This window comes from Mytilus galloprovincialis, chromosome 3, assembly GCF_965363235.1.
Source record: "Mytilus galloprovincialis chromosome 3, xbMytGall1.hap1.1, whole genome shotgun sequence".
Classification (NCBI taxonomy): Eukaryota; Metazoa; Mollusca; class Bivalvia; order Mytilida; family Mytilidae; genus Mytilus; species Mytilus galloprovincialis.
In genome coordinates, this window is record NC_134840.1 from 102400027 (window position 1) to 102425812 (window position 25786).

The 25786-nt window shown below is 31.2% G+C and overlaps 2 protein-coding genes across 5 annotated transcripts in view; one reads left to right on the forward strand and one right to left on the reverse strand.

The window, feature by feature from the left end:
• Positions 1-211: 211 nt before the first annotated feature.
• LOC143069594 (tRNA pseudouridine synthase Pus10-like) lies at positions 212-24802 on the reverse strand. Its single transcript, XM_076244310.1, has 19 exons — positions 24764-24802; positions 22629-22760; positions 22129-22248; positions 21436-21522; positions 20955-20989; positions 19841-19952; positions 19352-19413; positions 18470-18521; positions 18022-18095; positions 17096-17181; positions 16612-16737; positions 9419-9475; positions 8718-8794; positions 7563-7618; positions 6955-7072; positions 6031-6074; positions 5317-5415; positions 2998-3097; positions 212-327 (listed from the first exon to the last, which is right to left on the reverse strand). The coding sequence occupies exons 1-19, from the start codon at positions 24782-24784 to the stop codon at positions 268-270; spliced, it is 1518 nt and encodes a 505-aa protein (XP_076100425.1). The 5' UTR covers positions 24785-24802; the 3' UTR covers positions 212-267.
• The window catches only part of LOC143069589 (ral GTPase-activating protein subunit beta-like), a 45606-nt gene continuing 44575 nt past the window's right edge, over positions 24756-25786 (forward strand). For all 4 annotated transcript variants that reach the window (XM_076244297.1, XM_076244299.1, XM_076244298.1 and 1 more), the window contains exon 1: positions 24756-24910. The gene's annotated coding sequence lies outside the window, so the exon portion shown is untranslated. The remainder of the gene's footprint in view (positions 24911-25786) is intronic.

Genomic DNA, 25786 nt, shown 5'->3' on the forward strand with positions numbered 1-25786 from the left:
TATGCAGATAAGATTGTTGGTGTGATATAAATATGAACCCTTGTTTGTACTAGACTTATACACTGATCTGGATTTTAAAACACTATTGAACAAGATAAAAGACTACAGGAAGATATGTCACCTTCACCAACATTTCTCTGACTCTAAAAACTTCATTTCCTTTTCTTCCATGATATAGAAATCTGATGTACAGTAATAAAACTTGAATCTATTTCATACATTTTTAGATTATTTTTAATGAAATTTAAAAATTAGTATTAAATATGACTAATGTTCATCATTTGTGTGGTTATTCTCTAATCTTTTTGGCCATTCCAACTCTACAGACTGAAAAGAAAAGAAGAAAAGTGATCAGATGTTTATTCTCAGTCAACTCGTACTACAAACAAATCTAATCTTTTACACATTTAGCCCTCACCAGCCAATTTTGATGTGATTTAGTTCCGCAATTTTTCTTATGTATTCCTCTAAGAGAAATTCAAAGTTTGACATATTCTAAATATATTTTCATTTTATTTTTTTTTATAGTTGAAATAAAACAAATTGATTAAAGATGGAACACTATTGGTTTTCTATGAATAAAATTCTCAATTCAATTCAATACTGTAAATTCAGAAATTATTGCGTGCATTTTATTTTTGTGATTTTGTCATTTTACACTTAAATGTGATTTTAATTTTTACGATTTTGAGAAAAATCCTGTTTAACACATATAAAACATTTCAAAATGCGAGTTTAAATTAGTGTGTTAACAACTCTGTACATTTTTCACAATAATAATAAACAGCTGCGCCATGAGCGCATGATACGCCCGACGTCTTGTGTGGAAGTTTTATGCAATAATCATAAATAGTTTCTGAGAAAATTTTAAACAATAACCATATATTGTTTTTGAGACACGGCGGGACATGTGAAACCCCCAACCCTCTTTTTTAAAAACTAAATATCACTAAAATAAAATTTTGAATCAAAACCAAAAAGTATACAGATCTTTAGATTAATATAACAAAGAAGTGTAAAGTTTTAAGCAATAATCATAAATTATTTTTGAGATACGGCGCGACATGTAAAAAAACCTTCCCCTGTTTAACAAAATACTCAATAACTCCAAAATAAAGTTTTGGATCATCACCAAAAAGTATACAGATCTTTAGATTAATATAACAAAGAAGTGTGTAAAGTTTTAAGCAATAATCATAAATTGTTTTTGAGATACGGCACAACATGTAAAAAAAACCTCCCCCGTTTTTACAAAATACTCAATAACTCAAAAATGAAATTTTGAATCATCACCAAAAAGTGATATTAAGATTGATATAACTAAGAAGTTTTTAGAGTTTTAAGCCATAATCAAGAATCGTTTTTGAGATACGGTGCGACATGTGATAAAAACACACCCATGTTTTAGTTACAAAGTGCCGTAACTCAAAAAGTTTTAATCTTATTTTCACCAAAAAGTATACAGATCATTTGACCATCATAAGAAACAACTATGTTAAGTTTCATGAAATTTGGATAAGTCGTTCTCAAGTTACGGTGTGACATGTTTACGCTGGACAGACGGAGGGACAGACGGACGGACACCGGACATTGTATACCATAATACGTCCCGTCAAAATTTTGACGAGCGTATAAAAACTCCGCAATAATTTCTGAATTTACAGTATGTTAAACAGATTTTGAATTTCGTCAATGGTCATACTATATTTTTTCAGCTTTTAATGATAAGTACTAATGGAAAGCAATTAACTGCATACTGTAACTTTAGAAATTATCGTGAGGTTTTTTTATCAATGTGAAAATAATGCGACTGTGTAAGTATTGTAATAATAAGTTGGATTTTGATTACCGGTACTGAAAATTACACCTTTACACAGATTCTTTTGAAATTGCAAAAAATCGCAACAATTAAAATCACATTTTTGTCCATTCTTAAAAAATCGCTATAATAAATGCACACAACAATTTCTGAAATTTTATCAATAGTGTAACAATATAAGTTAAAGTATAATACATGTATAGCTTTAAACAAGAATCTGTCCATATGACACATGAAATTAGGGTCAAAATCTAATTTGGCATTTGCCAATTCTCGTAATTGATCCTGTAATTAGAGATCCCTAAAAAAGTTGTCTCCCTTAAGAGGGACATTAATTTTTATTTACAATGGAGAGCTAGCAGAAAAAGCAAATCTACCTGTGCATAATGTGAGTAATCGATAAGGTTTTCAAATCTTTTAATAACATTATTTTGTTGTTTAACTAAATTACTTTTGACATCAGAAATTATTAGTTAAACCGCCAATACGTCACTTTCAATTCGTCATGCATTGCATTGGCTTAAGCCATTTTGTCCGGTATGGAACCAGTCTACGATTGACAAAGGGAAGTAATTTGTTTAAAAAGTGTGTAATAACAGAATCAAATCGGTAATTGGCAAATGGACTTTTTGAAATGTTAACAGCATAATGAACATGTATATATAGTTTAAAGTTGATGTGACCACAACTTTATCAATAAAAAATATTTTTTCTTGTTTGTATTGTTTTACATTTATTATTTCAGGAACATTTTAAAGCTGAATATGCAATATGGGTTTTGCTTGTTGTTGAAGGCTGTACAATGACCAATGTCATTTTGTCTCTTGTAGAGAGTTGTCTCATTAGCAATTATACAACAACTTTGACCAGAAACTTTAATCTGATACAGGACAGATGAAGAAACAAATGTAATAACCAACTTACAGATGAGCAGACCAGAAAACATGTCTTTCTTCTATTGTAGAGGAGCATTAAGAATGTCAAGGTTCATTTATTGGTTACATTTTTCATGTCTCATTTTTTGCATTGATATATACACTGCATTAATTACTGAATTGACAATACCTTACCTCTACATCTAAAGTTAATATATCACACTCCATCATGAATTAACAATATCTTACCTCTACATCTAAAGTTAATATATCACACTCCATCATGAATTAACAATATCTTACCTCTACATCTAAAGTTAATATATCACACTCCATGTCCAGTAACGTACACATGTTGGGTGTTGATCTACCAAAATCTCCATGCACAAATTCTTTTATATATCTATTTACTGTTAACGAAACAATGCATGATATAAACAGTATGTTCAAAGTGTCTTTTATTTTGGTTTTATGAGGGACTCAATCAAGGTCTGGAAACAGTTATATTTGCTAGTCTTGTCCTAAACTGAAAGTATTTGTCCTAAACAAGTAATTGGGATTTTGAACAAATTTTATTTTTTAACAGAAATAATTAGTCAATTTGTTGATATCGAGTTTCTAAACTGCCATTTTGAACTTGTTTTTGTTTTGTTATCCCTTTCCTGTAATAAAACTGCCCCAAAACTGCCACTCCAGTATAGTGTTATAATCCTGAGGGCCCTCCTAACATGCCTAATAACTATATTAATGCCTAGGTGAAATTGTCTTCATTATCTAATTATTTAAAATTAAACTAAAACTTGATTTAATTTACGTAGAAAAATACATTTTTTTAAAACTAACACACATGCTTTGTTTACTATGTAATACGTATGCTTGGAATTCTCTACCGCAGATTAGACTCTAAATCATAAATTCAAAATGATTTCATGCTAAATAAAGCAAGTGCAACTAATACCATTAATATTCAAACACTAATCACAGGTAATAAATTAAAAAGCCGATGATTTCCTGTGAATTTGATAAACATAACTAATCCTGGAAATGAGTCCGGAATTGTTAGTTTTAGTATTGTCGCAAAACATCTTGTTTTAATTTTGTCTTCAAAATTGACAGAAATGTTAGTGAGTTCTTAGAAACTGATCTATTTGAGTCATTAAAACCATTTAATTCTTTAACTGTTGCCTTCACTTAATTGCTCTTGCACGATGTTAAGAAAATGGTAGGAAAATTCATGAAGTAAATACAATGCAACAGTTAAAGAATTTTGTTGATGCTGATGATCTTTTTTTGAACAAGAATGTGTCCAAAGTACACGGATGCCCCACTCGCACTATCATTTTCCATGTTTTATGGACTTTGAAATTGGGTAAATATCTAATTTGGCATTAAAATTAGAAAGATTATACTATAGGGAACATGTGTACTAAGTTTCAAGTTGATTGGACTTCAATTTCATCAAAAACTACCTTGACCAAAAACTTTAACCTGAAGCGGGACGAACGAATGAACGAACGGATGGACGAACGAACGAACGGAGCCACAGACCAGAAAACATAATCCCCCTCTACTATCGTAGGTGGGGCATAAAAAGGGTACCAACTTTTAAGTTATCTCAAAATGACCGAAATTAGGTGAAAAAATTCCAGATTCTTGGTCTCAATCACTCATCTAGTAAACACTATATTGAATACTTTGGAATGAATGATTTTTGTATGATTTAAACTGGCCTAGCTGTTTTTGAGGAAAAGATATTGTAATGTAGAAAATGTACCTTTTCAATAAGATTCTCAATAAATTATTTTCCCTGGTTGGGTAACTTTCAATACAAACAGGGTCATATAATCTTATTTAGATAATAAATATAAAATAAACTACCGTCTTTTGGTATGTATAACGTGCACATTTATACCCTGGGTCATGTTTCTTGTAAAAGGAGTGCACTTCATACATGACTACAAACATTTTCTTAGTCTTTTTTTAGGTCCAAACTCCGACAAAGAAATTTCCAAGTGAAGTGAAGACATTTTTGGTATGTATAGTGCGCATTTGTGTATTTCACAAATCATGCTTTCTCGCCAACAGGAAATTTGTAAGTGTTTAAATTTGTTCATCTTTACCAAATAAATCCACTAAACTATAAGTCTAAGCATCAAACAAATAATTATGAATTTACAGTAATTCAAATATGTATATATAAAGGTATCCATAACAAGGATACAACTTAGATCAAATTTGGTTTCCAATGCACAAATCTATTACTGTATATGTAATACTTTATCTGTTGCTGATTTCAGAAGATAATCCACAAAAGTTAATATAAAAGAGAAGATGTGGTATGATTGCCAATGAGACAATTCTCTACAGGAGACAAGTGTTCTCTTTGAAAAAAAAATCACTTAAAACTGCTGTATTATAGTGGTCCTTTTACAGGTAGGCAGTAAATGGGACAAAACTCTGTAGGAGAAATGAACAGGTGCTTTAAGTGATCCTTTTAAAATAGGACTATCTTTCCAACTAATTTAATGAATTTTTAAACCCCAACTTGATTTCTACAATTCTTTAGCTTCTAAAGTGTGATGAAAGTTACTGTACATATAGCTTGACTAATGTAAAGGATACGTTCCTGCTTGAGTATTGAGAAGAAGTATAAAATGATGGTCATCTTGTAACTTGGCAGACATACTGTGAACAGTTCTTTCTCTAGTGGCTAGTGGTCGTCTATAAACAGAAATAGTATACTATTATGTATTTACACACAGAGAAACAATGTTTTATGAGCATTTCAAACTTGTGAATCTTTAGTTGTGAATAGTTCAATAGTTTTAGTCTTAAAATTATTAGACATTTTTCCTGCTAGGAGAATATATATCTTAAGAAGATATTTTTGGTGCAAATTGAATGAAGCTAGGAAGCTAATAAGCTATCTAAAAATGTGCAATTTCTTCAGTTCTTGGCTTCCATGACTGTTAAATGAATGAAATTAATAGTTAAATGTAATTTAATAAAAAAAATATAACAGAACAGAACATTCATCTCGTTTCAATGATCATGAGTAGACACTGGTATAGGGGTGTCTAATAAGGTTTTTTTTCTTGTTTTTTTTTCTACATAGAATACTTTTAAATATGAAGCTTCTATAAGAAAAAAAATCACAAAAATACTGATTTCCAAGGTAATTCAAAACAGAAAGTCCCTAATCAAATGGAAATATCAAAAGCTGAAACACATCAAACGAATGAACAACAACTATAAGTGCATCTTATGATTCATAGGCAGAGGATAGGATAATTGTCAACTTGCGATCTCGATTAGAATTTAAGTCCTTGAACATACCTGTGTAGGACTCTTATTGGTGTCTTTTGCTGCATGACCAAATCCTGTAAGGGAATAAGAATAGAATTTCAAATAAATACCACTATACTAATTATTTCGATAGCAAACATCTACTATGTTTTAGTGAATAACAAATTAAGATGCAATATGTGTAAACATGCAACAGGTATGATAGCTGGTTTAAATTTACCAGATTGTTTCTGTGGTTATAAGGGATTCTGTGGTGTCAAACCAGAAAAAAATGACCCCAACTCAGATTCTAATTTATGTTCTTCTATCTTTTTTTACCACTTAATCAAAATGTTCTGACATAAAATCACATAGAAATCTGTTAATGTACAAATTTAGAAACCCTTTCATCCTAAAAGACATATAAGACATACCAACACAAGTACAGACTGTTGCTTAATACGTTTATTGCATAAGCTTCTATTGAAATTTAGATTTTAATAAAGAATCTCAAGAAAAATGTTTTTGTTAATATAACTATATTTATATGAAAAATGTATAAAATTGACTATTGATCAATTAATTGATTGATTGTAATTAAGGCCACTTTCAGAAAAAGTGCCTGTATTGTGGCAGTCACTTTCTTTGTTTGTTGTAAATAAAGATTGGACTTGAGCACACCTGTCACATGAGGGTTCGAACTCACAACCCCAGTGTTAAAGTAGTTGAAACTAGGTCACTGAGGCCCCATAAAATTAATAAAACTTCTACCTAAATTTTTGTCACATATATGAAAAGCATATTCTAACCCAACAAACCTTGATAGAATCTAATTTTAACAGTTTATCAGCAGTAAGAGGTTCAGCAGTTTAAACTACATAGAACAGTCAGTCACAGAGGCCTCGTTAAATTTTATCAAACTTCTACCTTAATTTATTGTCACATGTATTATAAGCATATCTTAATCCAACAAACCTTGATAGAATCTAATTTTAATAGTTTATCAGCTGTGAGAGGTTCAGCAGCCCAACACAACGCTGAGTAACATTTGGTCTTTTCCATTTCTCCTTCCTTTAGATTGTTTGTTTCTTCTCTGTAAAAACAAATGTTCACTTTAAATACAACATTTATTTTGTGACTAAAATAAGTTAACTTCTGAAGATTATTTTTCAGTAACAAAAACTACTAACATATTTTCAAATTATTTTACTAAGATTTAAATTTGTATTTTTGTGGACATTCTATCTCTGATTTAAAACTTTTAACAGCAGACTTTGAAACTTTTCATGTAAATGTTACTTTATAGCTTGCTGTTTGGTGTGAGCCAAGGCTCTGTCTTGAAGGCCATACTTTGACCTATAATTGTTTACTTATATAAATTGTCACTTGGATTGGAAGTTGTCTCATTGGCACTCATACCTCATCTTCTTTAAATATTTATGTGATTTTTAGTTTCATGTTAATAAATGTTTCGTAATAATTGAAGAAATAACAGCTCTTGAAACAAGTTTTTTACTTAACTGTCTCCAAGATAATTTCACTAAATGGTCCCATAATGAGGTAAGGTTAATGCAGTACCTTACTTTGAAACAATCTGTAGATCTTGAACTTTCACATCTGTGGAATTTTTGTTGATTTCCTGAAAATTAAATAAACAAAATAATATGACATTATATAAATAAAACATAGCTGAGTGGATAATAGAGCTGATTGTTACCCTGAGAAAACATTGTTAACTGCAGTGAAGCAAAGGTTAACAATGCTTTTTCAAGGGGTAACAATCTGCTCTATCACCCTTTAAGCTTTGGGTTATTTACTTTATTATACTGCATGTTCGGTTATTTACTACTTAAGGAAGCTGGCTTGTCATGTTTTGGAATTTTGGTCTGATTTACGGAATTCTCTGGTTTTATCCACTTGAATGCATTAACAAATTTTGCCCGGTGACCCCAACTTTTCTTTTTATAATTCTTTTACATGTATAATGATAAGCTGTCTGTTAAAGTCTTTTAAAATTTAATAGTTTTTGAGGACTTTAACTTGTCAATGATAAAGCTATGAAAAGTCAAGAGAGAACATTTTCCCGCCAAAATTTCAATGGCTAATATATCGAAAACGAGCACGGTGACCTATATATTTTTTTCGCTCTTTGTATTCCTTTATTAATCCCCTATCAATATAAACTAGTGTTTTGAAAAGTTAATTACTTTGAAACTGAGAAGCGAACTCCCTTAATAAATTTCACGTCTCATACACTCAGTCATTCCTATTAAGCAAAGAGCACATATGATCAAGCGTCTCCATGAAGGGTAATAGAGTAGTTGCCATGGGATAAATCAAATTGTCTCCCTCATATTAACCAAAGAAATCTGGCATCTTGACATGAAGTACAAAATGTATAATAATATATACTTTATGATATGACATACCACCCATTAAAAAAGACAAACCAAAGAAGTACATATTTTACACTAAGCATTTCCTATGCATATCTGTAACTTGGTAAATATGTTAAATATTTGGGCTATTTTAGAATCAAATGAAAGCTTCAGCACTATGGATGGTATAACTCAACTAAAACTGAGGTAAATGCAAGTTATTTCACTGGACCTAATCATATTTCAACAGCAAATGATTTCTTAAATAGTTATATAGCAATCTTAAACAGAACTGATCAATTGCTAGAAAATCAATAAAAGTATTAAATGTTACTTCATAGCTAACTTAGATACACCTACATGTTGTAACAATATCATTTCTTCTTCTGTTACTGTAATTTTTCTTGGATTGATCATTTCTACAACAAAGGGCCTACCTGAAATAAAAGGTAAATATACAACCCAATTAATTATACAACAATAAAAACATCATCTAAAAATAAAAGGTTTCAATTTGCAGTATTTAAATTTAATCTCACATTTTGATCAGTAGTAAGGGATTTTCAATATTTTCTCAGGTTTGTACATCCAAAAGTGATATCAGTTGCACAGTTTTTAAAGCCAAGTGACTAAAAATCCTAAGTAGTGCATGTCCAATTTGTTTGTTCATGGGGAGCAAAGAATTAGTAATTGTCTGTTCTTTAAATTTCATTAAGTTATGCAAAGAGTTGATTGCCATATTTTCGAAGGTTTGAATTAAGTGTTATTTTCTTTCAATATGTTCTATTTTCTATGTATGTATACCTATATTTTTGTTGGCTTCCAATTTACTTGGATATTTAATTTTGTGGTTTGCCAAAGTCTGCCTTCAAGCCTATAGAAAGTTTGTAATTCCTTGAACATTTAAATTCAGGGTTCACATGAACCTGCAAAATCTAGGAAAATTGGTGTACCACTAATTATTATAAAGAATCCACAGTACAAGCACCAAAGAAAGACAACTCTTGTATAAAACTATGGAAAGGGAGAGAACTCTTAAGTTAGTAGGAAGGGATATTTACCTGAACCTAACATTCTCACATCTACATCCTCTCTACCTGAGGCTGAAAATCTCCCTTCTGAAATGATAATAAACAGTCTAACTTTAAATTTCATTTCATAAACCCAATAATTTTTCAAACCAACAAATATGAAAGCTGATTATTTCACATGTGTATCAAACAATATTGAATTTTATATATACTCCTACTTTTAATTCAAATTTTTTTTTTTGTGCTATATTTTTTATTGTGATTGTTAAAACTTTTCATAAGTTATTCACTCTGTACAAAACACTGCTTGCTTTAACTTCCTTGTGTTTAATAATGGCTCAAATATAAAATATACTGTAAATTCAGAAATTAGTGCTGCTAAAAATTTAATAGGGTTATTATCATCACAATTGTTTTAACTTGCATTTTGAAATTTTTTATATGAATTAAGGTAGCACAATACAAAGATTTTATAACTCTAACTCCCCAGTTTTAAAATGCTGTAACTTTCTTAATAATGCTTGAAAATTTATAAAAGTGGTAGTTTTGGATAGCTAACATATTACTCTTTCAAATTAATGCAATGTTAGTATTATGCAACAATTATGTAACCAATTATAACGTTAACTGTGTCTAAAATATTTTTCACCAAATTTCCACTTTCAAATGAAATTAGCTTCTGCATAGGTATCCCTAGAGGGTTGATTTTATTATATGTTGTTCCTATGGCCATTATCTACAAAAGGGTGTCTCAGATTTCAGATAGAATGTATAGAACAAATTTTACACCTAATTAAACATTATGTTCTTTTATGTGGTTAGGATGTTTACACTAATTAGAGATTTATGAGGGAATGGAATACCATAGAGACAATCTGAGACACCCTTTTGAATCCCATGATGTGTTGATTAAGATTTCGTTAAAATTTTCTGTATAGTTAAAGAGATGATAGAGGTAAATTCATTCAAGTGAACTTACCAAGATTTTACTCAATATTGCAAACATTAAAATAGCACTTTTGTCTAAAAAGACAAAATCGTAATAATAAATGCACATAATAATTTCTGAATCTACAGTAATGGAAAGGGGGTATTTAAGATAAAGAGGGGGGACTTACTAAGACTGAAACCCCTAAAATAGGTTGTTATTTTTAGTTTCATAATATGTCAGGACCATTCAATTAAAATGGACATGTGAGGGTAGAAAGGGAAATTTTATTTGTGGACTTAAGTTATGGATCCTTTTTGGTATTATGCACCTAAGAAGTGCCAAAATATTTTCAAAGAATGTAGGTTGGTTCTTATAGTGCGGTGACTGAAGGCAGATTTTTTTTAATTTAATCTCCCCAACGAACACACACCTATATAATATATCATTGGAAAGAGGAAATCGTGTACTATAATAATATGCCTGTCGTCAAGACTTGATATGGTCACATTTTTTTTAAATTGAGGTCAAAGGTCATATGTAAAAATCTGTGAAAATTTTGGAGGGTTTCAATTTTGACATTTTTTTATATTTCTAAACTCTACCTAAATACAAATGATACTGTGTTGGCTTTAGTAATGTTTGTTATTATACATAAACCTTACTTTATTGAGATTTTTTTATCAAAAAAATTCATAAAACGACGTTTTATAAAAAAAACTTCAAAAATCAAGTTTTCAACCTATAAAATGTTGAGAGCACCTTAACCTTATGGCAATTTTCAAATTCAGGTAAACATCAAGTGTCATGCAGGACAATACTTTAAAATTGTTTTTTAAACCATCATATTGGGTGAGGTATGAAACCAAAGCAATAGAACACTACAGTCAAATATGACCTCAAATTGAATTTGCGGATACTTTATTTTTTTTTAAAGACTACTCGTTGCTTTTGGTTTTTTTCACAATTATTACTGCTTCCATAGTATTATCTGTTGTTGTGTATTTTACTCTGGTTAAAATCTATTACATTAGAGGTTTTGTACCTATATATCCCTTTTTTTCCACAAACTTCAAAAGTATTCCATATAAAAAAAAAGAAGATGTGATATCATTGCAAATGAGACATAAATTAACTTACAATTATAGGTCCCGTATGGGCTTCAACAATGAGTAAAAAATTAAATTCATACTGCATAGTCTTCAATTCCCGAAACAAATAATGTAAAACAAACGAAAAATCTAACGGCCCGATTAATGTACAAAATGAATAAGAAACAAATAGAAACAAACGACAAACACTGCATTACCATCTCGTGACTTGAAACTGACACATACAGAATGTGGCCGGGTTAAACTTTTTTAAGGGCGCACCAACACTCCCCTAACCTGGGTATACCAGTGCAACAAGCTTTATACCAAATCAACCGTTATCTTCATCATCTTCATTTTCATCAACCGTCACAAGACATGTTTTAATATTTCTACTCATTTCACTCATGGCCACATGTCTGCACATGAAAGGTTCTGCTCACAGCAAACACGTTATTTGGAGTTTTTCTTTACAAGTATAGACAAGGTATTGTAGGAAGTCCGAAGACATTTGTTCCTAAAAAAAATACCAGCTTCAAACCATCCCTATCAATTCATCCAAGATTTAACAGAGATCTAAAAGGGGGTTTAGGAAGGTGTGATGACATCCATATGCGTGTCTGTAAAGATGCTGAGGAAACATTATACGAGATGAACACACTATCTTGAATTCGCTCAATTTCATGGTTTGCAATACATTAGATAGCGTCGCACTTTACTTTAAGAAGCACAACGTCCATTGGCATTCAATGTTTCAACAAGGTGTTTTGAACTAAACTCATGGTACATTTGTAAAGCCAATCCTAAATAAAAAAGAGTAAAACAAAATTGGCCACACACACGATTGACTTAACAATTTCTTAGCATTTACGCAATTTCTCTGGTGCCATTTCCTGAGAATAGTCTTGGCTGTATGCAGTTTCATCAAGTAACTATAAAATGAATTGCAATAAATACGAAGGCATTGACTGACTTGAAGAAGGAAGAGACAATTCATCCGAAGTTGGGTATTCTTCTTTAGAGTTTCGATGTCTTTTCTAAGTATACCTGCAGCGGAATGAAATATCTGTCCGTTATGTGTGTCTATTACCGTTGACATTGAGATTTTGAGGTCAGTTTTCAATTGCCTAGCAGCTGATATTGCATCTCAAATAGTTATTTTGCTACTATATATTATGTTATATTGGCCTTGAACTTGTTGTTTGACAACTGAATTTCTATAGAAATCAATAAGTTTAGACCGCATGTTAAAAGTATAATATTTTAAATTAGAGTAGATCTGTATTTATCAAGTAACGGTGTCACGAGGAATGACCATTAAATGGTTGTCAATAGCCAAAATAAAATTAGTAAAAGCAGTATCGTGATCTGAGATATCTGCTTCCACGGGTTTGGATTTTTTTGGGTCTTTTCTCGTTTTTAGCAAATGATTTGTAATGCAACCAAAATGACAGAGTGCTTGAAGTTTAAAAGATGGACAGAAAAACTATTTCAATTTTAACTTTGTCTGACACGGATAAAACATTCTTCATACGCTCATCTGATTCAAACTTGCGTAGTTTTTTTGATATTTCTAAAATGTTTTGTTGCAACAAAATGTACAAGCGCTCCAGTTGAACGACTTCATTAGTTTAAACATATTTATTTATAGTGGATTGGGAAACAAGTTTTACAACTTATATTAATCCCTTTCCACTTTGCGGGTGCGAGTGCTGCCTTGTAGCGGCATTAGCCTGCTCTTTTTCGAAATCTACAAGGGTGTCTCTAACGTGCAAGAGATATGGCTCTCTCTTAACACGGGCCAGCCATTTATCGTCCCCGTCCGACAGACTATCATCGTTTCCTCAAGACCATACTCGCAAATGGTGTCAAGGGAGAGCCGAAAATTGAGTTCCTGAAATTTTCATCCCAAACGGGAATCGAACCAGGAACCTTTGTGTTAGTAGTCCGATGCACTAACCACTACACCACGGCTACGACTGCATTCTAGAACGCATACAAATACTCGAAACTGTGGGACAACAGTCCGATAATTGTATGTCGTCATTAAATATCAGATAAGAAGCTTCCTCGCTCTAAAAGGGGGCACAAATATGTTAACTTGTGTAACTTTTGTAGCATGAACGATGGTAAACTGCCTGCACGGAGTTCTTCGAATTAACAGCTATCGCATGAAATCATAGGCACTTGTTTCTGTCAATATGGGGTTTGCTATCCATACCCGTACGGGTGATTTTTCGTACGGGTATGGATAGTAAACCCATATTGACAGAAACAAGTGCCTTTTCATGAAACATGTTCACCTCATCCAATCTTTTATTCGATGCAGATACAAAAATCGACTTCCCTATATGGTTAAATTGACTCAAAATTCCAGTCGAGTTTTTTTTTTTGCATATTAAGCACTGTATAAAATTGAACGACTTTATTCTTTTCTTTTGGACTTATTGGAGCAAGTTGCAACGGACTTCACATATCACGGAATATTTACTGAAACTATCCGTCAATTATTTTGATTTTACATTAAGATTTTTCTGACAAAGTATATTTGATGTTTTGAAACAAAAAACATAGAATATAAACATATACAAACAATGTATGTGGCACATATGTGCACTTTAATTGAAAATATATGTATATAATAGCGAAAAAGGTAGTAATTCCATCTATCAGTTGAGAGCAAATTATTGACTAATACACAAAATGTGACGGAAGGCAAGTGATTAAGTTCCGTGTTGAAATTGAAGTTTTTAGTCAATTCTTTTTCCATTGATTTCTTAAGGTTTTTTTCATATTTTGGTTCCGAAATTTTTATCACTTATTAGTTTTATTAAATACTATATGCTTAAAATATCATGGGATAATTTTTATTACTGCTATGAAGAAGAAACCAAAGTTTGTGTCTGAATTTGCAATTAAAATTACCTCAATTTTAAACAGTCCAAACTTCGCAAATTTTATAGATTAGAAGAAAATAAAATACTAAATAGAATATTTTGACATAAAAATGGCTTCAGGAAAAACTATTTCAATTAAATGTGAGAAAACATACACATTTTTTCAATTTGAAAAAGGGGGGTTGAAACTCTCCAATATACTACTAGTCATTAAAACGACTTTTTAGAAAAATGTGACCGTACGAAATTCTGACGACAGGGCAAAAACTAAAGAAGACACATTTGTCTTTAAGTTAAGACTATTTTTAGCCGTGTGTTATTTGGGGAGATTAAACTCGCGATCTAGACGACTTTTTACACATCTGTCACCGCACTATTAGATGATTTTTGAAAGTCCTTATCTACCCTCCAACACCCTTTTTAATAAAATAGAGCTCATTCAATTGGTATTTTAAAATGCCTCTTTTGATATAATCTACCCAATTTCTTTCTGTTCATGATTATTTGAAAAACAATACAAGTTGGTTATATACAAACCCCCCCTATTTTCCCCATCCAGACATCTCCCATATTTTCAAAGATAGGATACTGTAAATTCAGAAATTATTGCATGCATTTATGATTGTGATATTGTCATTTCAAAATGGGAGTTTAAATTTTTGCAATTACAACCCTGTCACATTTTTATCAAAAATAAAAACATTGCATTAATTTCTGAATTTATAGTAGTCATTATCACTGGACTAGTATATATTTATTTAGGGGCCAGCTGAAGGACGCCTCCGGCAGGGCTTCCAAAATGGTCATATATTCCGGTCATTTGTATAATGTCCGGTAAAAGTCCGGCTGGTCAAAGCATGAAACGGTCATATACTTTTTAGTTTTCCAGGCTTTTTCGGTCATTTTTACATAATTCACGATCTTTTTGACCCAACCTTTTGGCTTTAACATCATCACATTTCCGGTCATAAATGTGACATGATGATTAATTACTATCAAAACAAGTGAAACTGCGAGCTACTGCTCACTGATGATACCCCCGCCACAAGTGGATAATATTAATAGTGTAAAAATATGCAAGTGTTCGGTAAACAGGAAGTTGTCGAGTGATGAATCTGAAAACGCATCACACGGTATAGCTGACTTATATAAATCCTGAAACCAAATTTCAGAAATCCTTGTATTGTAGTTCCTGAGAAAAATGTGACGAAAATTTTCAACTTGGCTATCATGTGTTGATACCAAATTACAGAAAGGGTGGATGTGTAGTTCCTGAGAAAAATGTGACGAAAGTTTCATGGGACGGACTGACTACTACAATACTTTCTAATTTTAATCAAGGCTAAGTAGTAGTTGGACAGCTGAAATCTACCTGTTCAGGTGACAGGTGATCTATGTTCAGTACCGGACATCGTATAAATTGATCGGTTTATTCACAATTTTTTTCTTACTTTTCAGCGGTTTGTTTCTAATTGATTTAGTCCAAAAGATTAAAATTATTAGAAATTAGTTTATCAACATGATTTGATGAAAAATTTAAAAAGGTTTTAAATGAAAAATCGTCAGAACTACGTCGTATGAACTAGAACACGTGTGCGCATGTGCACAGGTGGGAAATTTAATTATGCATCCTACATTTCTTCAAAAATGCTAAAATTATCATTGATACATGTATCTAACGTTCGTTTCAAGTATTTTGTTGAAGAAATAACGTGGAAAGAGCTTCTTCACTCAGTCGTGCTTTGTAAACGTACACGGATTTTACGTATCCGTTTATGGTCCAAGTTTTACCATTGTCAAGTCAACATCCGGTTGACCTCTCCGGTTAGAACAATGTGAAACGAAAGTAAAGTTTTTGACGATGTCATTTTGCACAAATAAAAAGTCTAAGGCAGATATGAGCGCGCTGATGTGCACACTTTGAATGATGCACTGCCAATTTAACAGTTACATCCGTACATCAAATTCATATCATATCAAAGTAAAGTTTAAAATCGTTTTTTTAATGTTATGTCAATCATTGGATTATGGCCATCTGATTACCATAATTGCCTTTTGTGACTAAGTCTTAAGGGATTAAAATCGGGATCAGATATGAAATGTCCGGCTGGCTCAAATATTTTTTGGAAGCCTTGGCCTCCGGGTGCGGGAATTTCTCGCTACATTGAAGACCTGTTGGTGACCCTCTGCTGTTGTTTTTTATTTGGTCGGGTTGTTGTCTCTTTGACACATTCCCCATTTCCATTCTCAATTTTATAACATGAATTTTTTAATCTATACCATAAAGCAAACAGACAATCCTTGTACCTTCATATCTGAACGTCTTTTTGATAAGATTACAAATTTCTTCTTCCACTGAGGACACGCCTTTTCTTTTACCCTCTATAAACCATGGTGTCTGGCTCAGCTCTCGGCTGTATTTGTTATATCTACCTGTAATAAACAATGGGATATGATAACTGATTAAAAAAAGATTTTTTTTAATATTGTAAATCAACCAACTTTCTGGAACCATTCATTAACACATTTGCTAAGAGAAAATTCATTGAAAATGATAAACTGGATGAATAGACAGGATTGTGGTTTGAAATGAAAACTTAAACACATCCCTCTTCATCTGTGTAACAAATATTCAATAGCAATTAACCAACTCAGCTTAGATACCAGGAAGTGGCCAGGATAGAAATTTTGTATATGCACCAGACGTTTGTTTCGTCTTCAAAAGTTTGAATGTCTCTTAATACATTTAAGACATGTAAGAAAACTCTTTACTTAAATATAGTCTATATACCTGCTACAAACACTGGTTCATGAGAACATTTAATGTCCAGAAAATTACATGAACTTTTAGGTGGTGATGGTGGAGTCTTATACAACCTAAAATTATACAAAAACAATATTACATCATATAAGGGTCTTCCTTCATCGTAAGTGGCTGACAATCAAGATTGAATATTTTCATGATTATTCTTTTTAGGGACTACAGTATGTTTTTTTCTACTTAAGGTGGTACCTAACACCTTAACTAAATCTAATTTGGCTCGTTTAATTTTCTTAAAATTTTTACAAAGTATTTACTTTGACCCTTTGACAAAAATACAAAAATTTCAAACCAACCGTTTAATCAGAAAATTTACACTGGTTATTTAACAGTTTGACAAACACTTATTTTGATCATTGAGAAGCTTAATATTCCCTTAATAAGTCAACGTCATTAAAACGTTCTGCTGATTTTACAGAGTTATCTCCCTGTAATGTTAGGTACCACCTTAACAGTATGTTTATAAATAACATAAAACTGTTACTTAGATAACAAGACTACAAAAAAGGAAGAACAGAACATTGACAAACAATCTTAGGATTGTGCAAACATGTTTAACCCTCCCACATTCTGTATGTTTGTCCCAAGTCAGCAGCCTGTAATTCAGTGGTTGTTGTTTGTTTCTGTGTGTTACATATTTGTTTTTTGTTAATTTCTTGTACATTAATTAACTTTCTCTTTGAATTGTTTTGCATTTGTCATTTCACTGCCTTTTATATCTGATTATGCGTTATGAGCTTTGCTCATTGTTGAAGGCTGTGCAGTGAAATATAGCTGTTAATTTCTGTGTCATTTGGTCTCCTGTGAACAGTGGTCTCATTGGCAATCATACCAAATCTTCTTTTTCATAATCAAAATCTCACAAAAATCTTACGAGACAGGATAATTTTTATTACCTTTTAAACAAATCTTCTGACATACTGTCTAAAGCTTTTATAACATTGTTCCTGGTGAAAGTTTCATCAAGGTTCTGAAAAAATACATTTTTAAATATGACAAATATGAGATCAAGAGAAAGTAATATATTGATTCTAAAGATATTATAGATGACTATCAAATTTGAGAATTTGCCCATACATTTCAGGTATCAAAATCTTTTAATAAAAGCTGAAGTAAGAGTTAAAATAGTTTGACAGCCTCATTTATGCTGAATGACCTAGATGTATTACTAACTTAATGGGGAGTGAGTCCATGGGACACAGATGATGCCCTTGCTTGCATGTAAGTTAAAACGTTTTAATGGAACATAACTCAAGAACTGTGTCTTTAAAAATAGATCTGCATAATTTATTTGGTTTAAATAAGGGTAATAAATGTCCCTATTTATTCTGTTAGAAAACTCACCCTAAAGTTTTTACTTTTTCTTTTGATAAATATATCAGGTTTCTCATCTGAACTGAAAATAAATATTAAATAATATATTCATTTTTAAAGAGATCCAAAGTCATTATTATGAATTTCAATGAAGTAAAGAATTAACATCACTTATAACCAGCAAACAAAAAGATAACATTATTTGGAATCAGTATAAACAATGTTGTCCTTAGTGACTCCTTTCTTTCAATGTTTTACTTTTATTTTCAATTTTTTTTATCATTCTGACAATTCTTTTTTTGTGTTTCAAGTAATATAGTTTATCAAATCTAAAAAATGTTTATCCCATAATGCATTACTGGTTGAACAAATCAGTAAAATACTTTGTAAGTTTAAATTCTCATATGTCTTATTCTAATATGACATGCTTCTTTTGCTTTGTGAACAAACCCATGCTCTAAATCCAATAAAATGTGTTTGCACATGTGTTTATTGACTTCTTTAGAATAAAGAATTTTATCAAATTATCATGCATTTTTAAATATATTTCCTTAACTTTAAAACACTTTCAAACTCTTAAATAGTGACATGATGTTACTATTCATTTATTATGACTGCAATGTGTTGCATTCCGAAAAAGACATATTTGACCTAGATACGACAACCGTTCATGCAGGCTGTTCAAACTCCTCCCTCTGAAAAATCACAGTGCCAGCCATTTGCTTCACTACAAACAGAATGGGAGGTTTATGGAAGATAAAATTGAGAATGGAAATGGAGGTTTATGGAAGAGCCTACACAATCACGAATATAATGCCTAACCATGTTAAAACTACAAAAAATATAGCTTGCATCAATTATTTCTTAAATTAAAACAGGTTCTGAAAAAAATCTAATAAATAATTGACTTACAGGAAAGCACATTCTTTGTCTGATCTTTCATAGTTAAACAACACAGCTATGTCAAACATACTCTGAAATATATTACATCACATTATTAGAGCATGAAGGATCAAACATACTCAAACGGTTGGTTTTCCTGTTTAAAATAGTTTTACACTGGTCCTTTTTGGGGCCCTTTATAGCTTGCTGTTTGGTGAGATCCAAGGCTCTGTGTTGAAGGGCGTACCTTGATCTATAATGGTTTACGAGATCCAAGGCTCTGTGTTGAAGGGCGTACCTTGATCTATAATGGTTTACTTTTACAAATTATGGCTTGGATAAAGAAAAGTTTCATTGGCAATAATACAACATCTAGATCTTCTAATATCTATTTATATACAACATCACAGCTATGTCAAACTTGTATTTAAATTAAATTCATATTGAACTTAAATGTACAATAAACTCAAATAAAACAGCAACCCAACAATATAAGACCAAACTTAGTAGTCTGCTTACCTTTTGATCAAATGGAACATTGATGAGATTAGATAACAATGGACCACACCTTAACTTCCATGCTTCTTTTATCGATACAAAATCTTGCAATGTCATAATTTCGTATTCATCTCTGAAAAATATTTAACAAAAAGTAAAATGAAAACTCTGAATTTCAGTTGTACAATACAGAGAGTAGGAGTTGTTATAATTTATTCATTTTTTTTTTTAATTTGATGCTTTTAAGCTTTTTATTAGGTTCACCTTTATCGAGAAGATGCTGGATGAGAGCAAAGGATGCATAACACTTGAATAAGACAATCCACCATATTTTGCCAGAAAAAGTTTGAACCTAAAGTTTCTTATCAATTTCTATATTTATCATAAAAAGGCTGTTATAGATAACTTCAGTATAGATTCACTAGCTAAGTTCTTATTAGAAAGAGAAGGAATATGGTTACCATACCCATAGCCAGGGGAGTTCGGAACCCCCCCTTGAAATCAAATAAGCACTGTTAAAATCAACATTTTGTTCAAATTGTGACTGTTAAAGTCGAGTCCAACAAACCCCCCCCCCCCCCCCCCCCCCCTGGAAGTTCCTGGCTACGGGTCTGGTTACTAAATTAAATATAAAATGTATTGCATTGAAACTTTCAGATCTTCAGTCCATTCCATAATATATGTTTACATACATTACCTAATTTCATATCTAAAAATGCATTTATGTAATGTATGTACATGCACTTTATGTTGGGATAAATTATCTCCCCTGTTTACATTTCAAACAGTTTGCATAAATTTGTTTATGGAAAAAATATCTCTCTTGTTTATATTTCAAATACATGTACATTGATGATATTTTTATAGATTTTTCATCTAAGCTACATATGCAATTTACCAATAAAATGACATAATGCAAATTAAAGGTATTCTTTTAACTTATTTAAATGAAATTATACATATTTTGCTAAATAACACAACTGGTGCACAAAATGCAGAACCCATTGATGTAGATACTAAAATAGAAAGGACTTTTTAAAATAAAACTCTTGATAAAGCAATAGTTTGGCATATTCTGATTACACCTTTACTTATAAGAAATAATTCTTCATAATACAAAATAGGATTCACTTACTTAAATTTGTCTTGTAAATGTATTAAAACAGAATGCTGAAATAAAAATAAAAAAATAATCAGAAAATCAAATGAGAATGTGATCTATAAACCAGCTAATTGCATCAAGATATCTCATAAGAAAATGTAAATATTTACGAAATAATATGTTCAGCTTTTATTGTACAATGTTTTACTTGTTTTTTGCTAGATCATTTATTTGACCCAAACACTGACCAAAGGTAGAGACAGACAGTAGATAGGTAGGAAGTTTCTTTTTTTTCATTAAAGAGAAATTGAAGAGTCAAATGTTTTTTAGTCTTCATGCCTGTTTGATTAAAAAAAAATCTTTTTCGCATCAGGGACAATAACAGATTTTCAGTAGGCAGCTATTTTCTGGGTAAGGGCAAACAAACATTCTTTTTTTATTGCCTCATTTAAGAACTTTGTGTGTATACTTGTAGTATCTTAATTAACTCATAAATATGTATTTCCATCCTCACCTCTCTAACCAAAATACAAACTGGTATTGTCAGTGAACATATAAAGGTCTTGAATTCATAATCATCTTTCTCTACAGCATTTTTAATCTATAAAATATAAAAAAAATATTAGTAACTTACAATTTTCTCCCAAAATATAAGATCAGCAAATGTGTTTTTTGTGACATCTAAATAAGATGTGATGATCAATCATGTGGCCTTACTTTTGAGCACAATACAGTGACTGAGCTTGTTCACAACAGTGTTTGTTTTTGCTATATCATTTTAAAAGAAAAAAGAAAAATCTATACATATTTTGCCCCAGCTAAACAAAGTTAAAACTATTCTTTTTCATCCAATACAAATACTATGTTAAAACAAGGATGATTTTAGTAAAAGTATAAACCGATGTGCATGTAGATAAATTGATTGCTGGTTGTGAACAGCAATCAAGCAATATAAGCTAAATTTTGGTGGCCAGTTTTTATTAATGGAGGAAGCCAGAGTGCATGGATAGAACCATCAACCTTTGGCAGTAAAACTGACAAGTCTAGATTTGAGACAAATGCACTTGCCATGGGCTAGGTTCGAAAACTCACAACCTCAGTGTTGACAAACTGGTGATACAGTACATGAACCAGTTAGACCAATAGTCCACCGAGGCCCTCAACTTCTGTAGACAAATCAAACTTAATACAGGAACGACAAACATACCTTCTGTAGAAATTCTTCATCTATATATGTCTGTAGGATACCTAAACAAACTGGACATGGGGTAGTTAATGGATACACATTTTCCTTCTTTAATATTGATTCAACCATCTTCTCTATTTCCTAAAAAGTGAAACATGCCTTTAGTAAACCCTATGTTATGTTAAGCTTATGTCTCTTTTTTTTTTACATTTCATTTTAGAACTTCCAATTGTTAAGAACTTTTAAAACCAATTATAAATTTTTGATGTACCCTTTAGAAAATATTAACCATTAATCATTTTGTAAACAATATGTGTATTTACCTGTGTTGTCTGTAAACAATATTTTACATTTACCTGTGTTGTCTGTAAACAATATTTTACATTTACCTGTGTTGTCTGTAAACAATATTTTACATTTACCTGTGTTGTCTGTAAACAATATTTTACATTTACCTGTGTTGTCTGTAAACAATATTTTACATTTACCTGTGTTGTCTGTAAACAATATTTTACATTTACCTGTGTTGTCAATCTGTAAACATCTCCTTGTCTTTCCCCAATATACCTCAGTATACATCTTGGACAACATCCAATTTCCCTCAATGTTTCAGTTATCTCCCTTAGTAAGTCAGCGTTTGACGTTATCTTAGTCTAGAGAAAAAAATGAAAATCTCATGTAAAATCAAGGCGTTTGACAAAGATTTTTTTCATTTTTCTAAATAATAAATAAGTATTCTTGCAAATCCAGTTTGGTTGATGTTGCACACAGATGATGTTTTTCATCAACAACTCTTAATCCTACTTGAACTACAGTCATGTCCGGTAATTACAAACGTCTGTAACTCCGCCCATCTGATAATTCTGCCCTTTACTAAGTGGTGCATAAATTTCGTCTACTATATAATTCTTACATTGAAGAAAACCATTTGTTTACATCATATCTACATCAAAGGGAGATAATTCAATTTTAAAAACTATGGAAGCCAAAATAACAAAAATTAAAAAAAATCTTTATAAAGATCATGTATCTTTAAGAAATATGTGTGATTAAGTTTGAAAAAAGCTTTCTGTATTTTGGTGATTTATTTTAGATTCCATAGAATAGAAATAAAAGTTTGGGCTATAATGTATTTATTAAAATCACTACTTACTGCACAGATTTCAAACCCATTGACAAGGTTGATGGTGTCTTTAACTGCATTTCAGAATACTGAATGATGGTAATTCTCTTATGAGAATAATATTAACCAATCTGTTGACATTCTTATCTTTTTAACATCATATTTTTTTACTTATCTTTATTTTCTGATCTTGAGAATTTTTTTTTTTTTTTTACATTTTTGGTTTATTCGTCTTTTTCACCAATTTCTTTATCATATTGATTTTTTTAATTTTGTTCATCTATAGTTCTTATCTTAGTGGTCCATAAATAAATCAAAGTCATTTCAAATCAATTCTGATGTATCTTTGCGGAAATAAGATAATATACGTAACATTGAGTTTTCAGTGAATAGATTTAAATAAAATTTGATGCAATCTGAATCATGAAGAAAATTCCAGTATTTTTAAGTAGTGTAATGATTTTAAATTCTGGAATTCCAGAAATTTTTTCACAACTGATGTCCATAAAGGGGGGACGGGATGCATACATGTCAAGTGACATGATATTCGCGTGTAATACATGCTTTTTCAACGGTTTACAATCGAGGATTTTCTGATGAACTACCCAGTTTTAACCAAGCAATAGCAATGGGAGCAATGGCAGAGATAATAGATGACATTTTACATTGCCAAAAAAAAAAACATTATGACATTCTTTCAAATCTTGATGAAGTTAATTCAGTCAAATATCAATTCCTACTGTGGGAGAATCTTTTCAATTATAAAGAAAGTGACACTGAATTCTGATCAGAACTGGACTATTACATTTGTATTGTGTGCTGTTATCAAATAAATGTAACTAAACTTGAAACTGGCAGTTGTTTTGAATATGTGTCTAGTGGTGTTGGTTTAAAATCAACATAACAGACCACTGTTTAATACAATAAAAGTTCACAGTAGAATATATATTGCTTTTTTATATTCACAAATTTGTATGAAATTATGAACATTTACCACATTCATATTTACAAGTCCGCATAGATCTACGTCACACGTTTTCACACGCTTTTTGACATATCATGTCATGTCATGACATGATTTCCCTTTGTAAGAGGTTGACATGTATGACGGGATGGTTTATTTCTGGAATAGCCCATTCTGTCTCCACTAGCTACAATTCGTGTAAACAAAAAACCTGGTAAAAAAACAACTTTTGAGAAACAGACCAAACTTAACTGCGAGTCCAAATGTCGATCATTGAAAGGCTAACATACATTAAAACCTAAATACTTAAGTATATTTTATCAATTAAAACTAGAACGAATAAAATCTTGGGACGGGCCAATCTTGGGCGAGTGTATAATAGGGGCGAAATAACCAGATACCGGCTTCCCAATGTAATCACACAACGTGTTTAACATATTGCAAGAATGAAAGGAGAAGAAATTATGTTTATAAACATAAATTGACCTTAGATATAACAATTTTGGAGATATTTATCAAATGAAATTGCGCAAACAACATATAAAAGCTAATTTAAAAGTTACACGAACTTGAATTATGGGCGCAGCCATCTTGTTCTTTAGCGATTCTGTAACCGGAAGTTTTGAAATTACCTCCCTTCTGTTTTGGACTGACCAAACCCTACCAGAAGAGACTAACCAGATAATGCATTTACCATAAAATCAAACAGAAATACGGTAATTTTGTAAAAGAATTTGACACATATATACACTTCATATATTGCAGAAAATACACCATAATGAAAATAGAAACTGAATGTTTTTGGATGTACAAAATAATGAAAATTGTTGCAGCCGGACATCAGACTGAGTGAGTGATTCTGAGGCAGAAATTTAGTGTTTATATTGCTGCAACATTTAAGAAAAATTATTATATTCCAATGTCATTGGACCTAAAAATCGTAAAAATTTGATTCTTTCAAACTGATCTCACAGTTGAGGGTCGTTATGAGGGTAACTTGATGTCAATACTGTCATTTATGACGAATAACAGTAAAATTTTTGCCAAATGATAATAACGGTAGATTTTGGTGGATGACGATAACATGTACACTTTCTTTTAGACAATAGAAAAAATTGGGACTTATTTTTCCCCAAAATGCTGTTTACAATGAATAATTTCAGATCTCTGATGAATAACAATAGGGAATTTTGAAGAAATCTCAGAAAACTTTAAACCAATATGTGGTAAACAGCAGCCGGAAACGATTGTTTGATGCTTAACATTAAAGGGCATTTCTACCCTTACAGTTGTCAGATGCTTGACATTAAAGGGCATTTCTACCCTTACAGTTGTCAGAGTACATGTATATAAAATGATATCAGATATTATTATTTTTCCCAATTATAAATGTTGTAAATACATGTAATGAAATGATTGATTGTTATTCGCTTTATGTCCAATGGCACATAGTTCTTGCATATTCAAGACCAAAATTTGAAATCTAGAGGCTTATTAAAAAGTTATTTCAAAGGACGGAATGTAATAGTGATGTTCTGTCTTTGGTATATATCATTTTAAACCATTAGTTAGAAATAGAATACTTTCAAGGA